The sequence below is a fragment of the Sander lucioperca genome, chromosome 18, assembly GCF_008315115.2.
Source record: "Sander lucioperca isolate FBNREF2018 chromosome 18, SLUC_FBN_1.2, whole genome shotgun sequence".
In the NCBI taxonomy this organism is placed as follows: Eukaryota; Metazoa; Chordata; class Actinopteri; order Perciformes; family Percidae; genus Sander; species Sander lucioperca.
The window spans coordinates 9,387,857-9,395,356 of NC_050190.1; the positions used below are offsets into that span (position 1 = coordinate 9,387,857).

The window sequence follows — 7,500 nt, forward strand, 5'->3', positions numbered from 1 at the left end:
ACCATGGAGGCAGGAAGGAGAGGAGGAGCTGAGCTGGTACCTTGGTAGGTGTGAGGAGGCAGCAGAGAGAGCAGCTCGTAAACTCTGAGTCTGTAGACGACCGACGCGCTGCGGACTGAACTGCTGTAAGACCTGAGGAGAGCAGGTAACCTACACACACACACACACACACACACACACACACACACACACACACACACGCACACACACACACGCAAGATGAATATGCAGAACGTTTTGGAGAATACAGGAGAATAACACTTTCCTTTGCATAAATAAAGACATTTGCACCAAAAATTGTTGCGTTTGAAATTAAGTGTTTGACGCTTAAAATGTTCTGGCTGGTGGACCCAGATATATATATAATTAAAGCTGCAAGCAGCGATGGACGGGCCCTCGCGCCTCTGCACGTGTCGGGGTTACTGGCGGACGCCGCTCCTTGCGACCGTGCATTTGCCTGGCACTCAGACACCGCAAATTGTCACCAATGAAAAGGGAACTCCCTGCTGAGTTCAACGATACCTCACACAAGACTCTACGTCATACAGTTCATTAGCTGTGAAAAGGGGCGTGGCTAAATTATAGGGGGCGGGTCAAACCATCACCAATGAAGAAGCAACTCTCTGCTGAGTTCAATGACACCTCACATAAGACTCTACCTTAAACAGTTCAAATGTTATGAAAGGGGGCGTGGCCTGAGTAAGTGGGCGTGGTTATATTATAGGGGCCGGCTCATTATCACATGTAGACCACACATTCTAAGTTTCATGTAAATCGGATGATGTTTGTCATATAAGGCGCATTTCCTGTTGCCAGCGGGGGGCGCTATGACCAAAAGTCAAATATGGCCTGTAGGTGTCCTCAGGCCTGGACCCTTGTCAATCGTGAGAATTTTCGGGCAGATACGACAACGTACACTCAAGTTACAACAACTTCTTTGTTCATCACTAAACAATCAAAATGGCCGCCACGCCACGCCCACACCGTCTGACGAAAAGTTTTTCTTTTAATAACTTTTCATCTTTAAGGTGTTGGGATGATAGAGACCAAGTTTGAAGTCCATCGGATGAAATCTCTAGGAGGAGTTCGTTAAAGTATAGCACCTTGACTTTTAGGCCTACTTCCTGTTGCCACTAGGGGGCGCTATGACTTTAAGTAAATATCGGCCTTTATTTGTCCTCAGGGTTGGACTCTTCCATCCTGAATCCTGAAAAGTTTCGACCCAGTTGGACAATGAACACTCAAGTTACACCCACTTCCTGTTTTGATGGCGAAACGCACAAAATGGCCGCCCCGCCACGGCCACGCCCTATGACGAAAAGTTTTTCTTTTAACAACTTTTCATCTTTAATGTCTTAAGATGGCACAGACCAAATTTGAAGTTGATCGGATGAAATCTCTAGGAGGAGTTCGTTAAAGTACGACATGTGGAAATGGCCAAAATCGCACTAATGTCGAACTTTGAAATCAAAATGGCGGACTTCCTGTTGGGTTTAAGGTATGGTTCTAATGACGTTTACTGTACATCTTGACATGATACATATGTGTACCAAGTTCCGTGAGTCTACGTTAAACGCACTGCAGGGGCTCAATTATTTTAACTTTGTAGGGGGCGCTAGCGAGACATTTTTGTGCGCCTATTCCCGAAACCCTTAAAACACGTAAATGTTCACCAGACTTGATGCGACCGCCAGTGTTGGTGAGTTTTTGAATATGTTAAGCCCCTCAATAAGGCAATTCATTTGCAGAAAATAATAATAATTCCTTCAGTTCCAATAGGGCCTTCACCGCTGTCGGCACTCGGGCCCTAAATAGACATATATATAAATAAAAACCCATATATAAATGTTATATATTGTGTGTGACTGACTTGGTGAGCAGGGCCACAGCGCAGGCCAATGGCGTGAGCAGACGGCTGATGATGTCATCGGTGACCAGCTCCCTGCAGTGCAGCAGCAGGTTCTTCATCGCTGCTCAGACACAACAACACAGCAGTTTGCTTCGTCGTCTTTCTTCAACACAAAGATCTCAAACATGCACGTAAGATCAAACTCTCAGACACACACACACACACACACACACACACACACACACAGGTAGATGTGCGGGACTGACCACAGAGCGCCCCGGCACGTCCCACCAGCGTAACCTGCCACGTAAAGTAGTCCCCTCGCCGCAGCTCCATCTCCTGCTCCCTGAGTGAAGCAGGAAACACACACCGCCACAGGAGGAGGAGACGGGACAGGTGATGCTCCACTACTGCCGGGCCTGGACACACACATAAACACACACATACATTAAACACTGAAAGAAACGGTATTTCGCTGGTTCTTCCGGTAAACGTTGACAGAGTTGAGGAGTTTTTTACCCAGGGTGATGAGAGAGGAGACCAGCAGCCAGCCGGCCTGAGTCCTCTGCAGAGAGATGCGACTGTTCTGAGAGGCTGAACGCAGCAGGTCTTCAGCCAGAGACAGCACCACCTACACACACACACACACACACACACACACACACACACACACAGACAGACAGACACACACACGCACGCACGCACACAGACACACACACACAGACGCACGCACGCACGCACGCACACAGACACACACACACATGCACACACAGACATGCACACGCACGCACACACACACACACGCACACACACACACACACACACACACACACATAGACACGCACGCACGCGCACACCCACACACAGACACGCACGCACACAAACACACACATAGACACGCACACACACACACACACACACACACACACACACAGACAGACAGACAGACAGACAGACAGACAGACAGACAGACAGACAGACAGACAGACAGACAGACAGACAGACACACACACACACACACACACACACACACACACACACACACACAGACACACGAGTATAATAAGTATAATAATAACATGTTTGGTTCCTTTTCAGGCCTGGAAGTTGCCGCCTGTTCCCGTCTTCTAGTTGTGTTGCATGCTACACCATACAGTGTTTATAATGCTAACTTTAGCATGTGGAATACTGAGTTTTGTAATAGGCGTATTTTACCCACCATGCCTTTGGTGTGTGGTATTCCCAGGGGGCAGTGCTGCACGGCGGCCACCAGTGCAGCGACAGCGGCTCCGTACCCGGCAACAGCTTCGGGGGAAGACTTCAGCGCCACCAGCCGCTCGGCACAGCGATCCAGCAGCGGGGAACACTGGGACGGCATCGCCGTGGCAACGCAGCGCAGACACCAGGCGGCAGCGAGACGGGCGGAGGCAGCAGGGTGGAGGAGGACGGAGATCACCGTGTCCACGAGGGCTGCAAAAAGTTACGTTAGAAAAGAAGATTTACAGGGAGCACAAGATACATCTGGGGGATCCAGAATGAAAATCTGCTGAATTTAGCGGACTGTTTTTCTGCCTTTCTGTACGTCCACACCACCGCCGACTTGAGCTGCAAAGAAGCTCTGGCCGCCCGGTCGAGGACGCTGGTCAGAAAGTCCGGGGAAGCTGTTTGAGGCTTTGGCCGCTCTGACGTAGCAGCATTCTATGTTCATCATGGAAAAAGATCAAGCAGCCACTGCACGGCCAATACACTGACACTAGAAACCTTTTATAAATGACATATATAATGACAGAATGTGGATTGGTTGTTGGTCGCAGCGGTGTCTGTTAGCAGTTAGCTCGCTCGTTAGCCGCTGAACCGCAGCAGCGTGCAGGCAGAGCGAGCAGCCGCCAGCTGTTGATCCGTGCAGGACTTCACCGTGAGCGGACTGTTTAGAGACCATGTGACCGGCAGGTAACGTTAACTGGTCCCTATACGCAAATATCAGAAATGATAGGGAACCCAGCAACGGCCATGATGAGCTTCTCCTCCTTTTTCTCTGAACTAATGTTTTGGTAGGAACCAAAGTTTACATCGTATGTTTCTCTGGAATCAGCCAGCGTGAAGGACGTCTATATTCTGATTGGTTGCCGCTGAACCGCGTCATAGCTCATTACCATAAAGTTGACCTACTTTCAACTTTCTGATTGACGCTCTGGTCGCTCAAAATGCCCAAAACGTGACGCCGACAGATTTTCCGCTCCTTGCAGATGATAGAAGCAGCTTCCATTGAAAATGAATGACTTCCTGTATCTTTAGAAGATCAAGTCGGCGGAGGTGTGGACGTCCAGTTAGGGTGGAGAAGTATTAACATCCATAAGACCCTATCTTTCACACAGCACAGCGCAAAGCCCGACACAAGTGTCTTTGCTAGTTTAACCTTAACACTTAGGGTGGAGAAGTATTAACATCAGCTTAATAGCTGGAGGAAGTCAAAGACTTCTTTAGATACAGTCCGTCCGGAGTTCTCTTTCGTTCTCTCTGTGTGTGTGTGTGTGTGTGTGTGTGTGTGTGTGTGTGTGTGTGTGTGTGTGTGTGTGAGACCTGTGCTGCTGTCAGTGAGGAGGGGGGCAGCAGTGGTTCCCAGTCCCTGTATGAGTGCTCCCAGTTCCTGCAGGCAGCAGACCAACATGTGCTGACTGGCTGCGACGTCTGCAGCCGAAACTCTGGTCTCAACGTTCCCATCGGTCAGAGCTGCATCTAAACACACACACGCACGCACGCATGCACACACACACAAACGCACGCACGCACACACACACACACACACACACACACACACTTTACATTTTCATCTTTAATCTATCTAATACACATAGTGCTTTCAAAACTGGCCAAAGATAACATTTGAATGTTTCTTCTTTTTTTGGACATTATGTCCATAATATGGCAAATGTACGTTCAATCAGATACATCTTCATGCGTAGGTATATTTATGTCTTTTAAAATATCTACATACCTATACATTACACAATAATCTAACATTATTAAACTTATGTCCTATGCCGTGAAAGTTAATATAAACAGTGTAACGTTAGTCGCTGCTGATTCGGGGCACGTGTGAAAGCAACCTAAATCGTTAAAAGGCAAAAGTTGGTATTCGTAATTCTTGAAGAGATGTTGTTTCGGCAGAGGGAAGTCTTTGTGCTCACCGATGGCTGGTTTCTGCGCCGCCACGGCGAAGCAGAGCTGTTTGGCGGCGTTGGTCTGAGCCTTCTCCCCCAACAGAGAGCCCAGGGTGCTCCTCAGGATGAAGGAGACGCAGCGACGGGTCACCGCGGCGTCGCCCGGTGTCTGCGTGGCCCGGCCGTGGGACGCCAGCTCCATCAGCAGGGACAGGAAGGCCGGGAAGTTCCCCTCCAACCAGGAGCCGCCCAGGGTGGAGACGAAGACCACGCAGGCCTGGGGAGGCGGGGGAGGGAGTGAGTAGGGGTGTAGCAATACATCATATATACCCCTAGTGTGTGTGAGAGTCTGTGTGTGTGTGTCTGTGTTTGTGTATATATGTGTGTGTGTGTGTGTGTGTGTGTGTGTGTGTGAGTGTGTGTAATTACACCCCTAATGGTGAGAAGATGCTAATTTCTGTTAAATGAGGTTTCCCCCCTAATCTACTCGTTGCCATGGCGACTCACCTGCGTGACTCCGATGCGGATGTCCTTGCTGACGGAGGTCGTGCCCTTCAGCATGTCTCCGCTGGCTCGGAGGAACCCCGCCCCCCCCCTCAGGAACCCCCCCCACAACAGATCCATCACCTCCTCCAGGGAGCTCCGCCCACGCCCAGCCTGCCGCGGGGCTGCTGGGAAAAAAAAGAAAACACTTTATCATCCACTCATCCACCCATCCATCCATCCATCATACACCCATCCATCCATCCACCCATCCACCCATCATACACCCATCATCCACTCATCCATCCATCATACACCCATCCATCCATCATACACCCATCCATCCATCATACACCCATCCATCCATCATACACCCATCATACACCCATCCATCCATCATACACCCATCCATCCATCATACACCCATCCATCCATCATACACCCATCATACACCCATCCATCCATCATACACCCATCCATCCATCATACACCCATCATACACCCATCCATCCATCATACACCCATCCATCCATCCATCCATGCATCCATCCATCCATCCATCCACCCATCCATCCATCATACACCCATCCATCCATCATACACCCATCATACACCCATCCATCCATCATACACCCATCCATCCATCCATCCATCCACCCATCATACACCCATCCATCCATCCATCCATCCACCCATCATACACCCATCCATCCATCATACACCCATCCATCCATCCATCCATCATACACCCATCCATCCATCCATCCATCCACCCATCATACACCCATCCATCCATCATACACCCATCCATCCATCCATGCATCCATTCATCCATCCACCCATCCATCCATCCATCCACCCATCCATGCATCCATCCACCCATCATACACCCATCCATCCATCCACCCATCCATCCATCCATCCATCCATCCATCCACCCATCATACACCCATCCATCCATCATACACCCATCCATCCATCCATCCATCATACACCCATCCATCCATCCATCCATCATACACCCATCCATCCATCCACCCATCATACACCCATCCATCCATCATACACCCATCCATCCATCCATGCATCCATCCACCCATCCATCCATCCATCCACCCATCCATGCATCCATCCATCCACCCATCCACCCATCATACACCCATCCATCCATCCACCCATCCATCCATCATACACCCATCCATCCATCCATCCATCCATCCATCCATTCATCCATCATACACCCATCCATCCATCCATCGTCGAATTATTTAGACTCATATTAAAGGAATGGATAATTACAGAAGGGTAAGTGTCAATGTTCAGTCTGGTTTAAAAAAAAAAAAAAATTAGAGATGCACCGATTACAACTTTCTAGGCCGTTTCCAATTTCCGATTTTCTTTGAGTTAGACCAGCTGATACTGATTTTAGCCGATTCCGATTTCATTTTTTCTAACCACTTTACAGCACACACATTATTTTCTATCTTTTCTTTAATAGAACATGTGTTGAACAGATAATGGATCACTATAAAATAGAACTATATAAATTACTCCTGGTGGGGGACATTCACACACATCTAAAGAGCAATGTTAGAACCATTTCCTTCTTTTCACATCAATATCAACTAAAGAAATGTGATTTAGGTTTTTGGTGTCGTCCCTCCACGCCCTACTTTCTCCTTGCAGGTGTTGCATATTGTAAACTTGTTATCTTCTGCACACACGCTGAAGAATTCCCAAACAGCTGACATGTTGCAGGTTAATTCACCAGGTTCCTACATGTGGAGAATAGCGCCGACACGCTTCACACCGCGAGCGGGTACACGCCACACACGGCGGAAAAGTTGAGAGAAAGGAGAAAGAGACCGTGCTGTGGCGTCCGTGCTGTGGCGACCGTGCTGTGGCGTCCGTGCCGTGGCGTCCGTGCCGTGGCGTCCGTGCTGTGGCGTCCGTGTGTGCGTGCGTCCTTGAGAACTGTAACTGGTATAACTTATGTTGTCAGTTAAT

The 7,500-nt window shown here is 49.0% G+C and overlaps 1 protein-coding gene across 3 annotated transcripts in view; it reads right to left on the reverse strand.

Moving 5' to 3' along the window:
• The window catches only part of heatr5a (HEAT repeat containing 5a), a 61,523-nt gene that overhangs the window by 45,335 nt on the left and 8,688 nt on the right, over positions 1-7,500 (reverse strand). For 2 of the 3 annotated variants that reach the window (XM_031304652.2, XM_035994442.1), the window contains exons 7-14: positions 5,518-5,681; positions 5,038-5,287; positions 4,430-4,585; positions 3,069-3,319; positions 2,369-2,480; positions 2,116-2,268; positions 1,871-1,970; positions 41-150 (exon numbers count right to left, since the gene is read on the reverse strand). In XM_031304652.2, coding sequence (XP_031160512.2) covers positions 41-150; positions 1,871-1,970; positions 2,116-2,268; positions 2,369-2,480; positions 3,069-3,319; positions 4,430-4,585; positions 5,038-5,287; positions 5,518-5,681 — 1,296 coding nt within the window. The remainder of the gene's footprint in view (positions 1-40; positions 151-1,870; positions 1,971-2,115; positions 2,269-2,368; positions 2,481-3,068; positions 3,320-4,429; positions 4,586-5,037; positions 5,288-5,517; positions 5,682-7,500) is intronic. The other variant, XM_035994443.1, reaches the window with a different exon arrangement.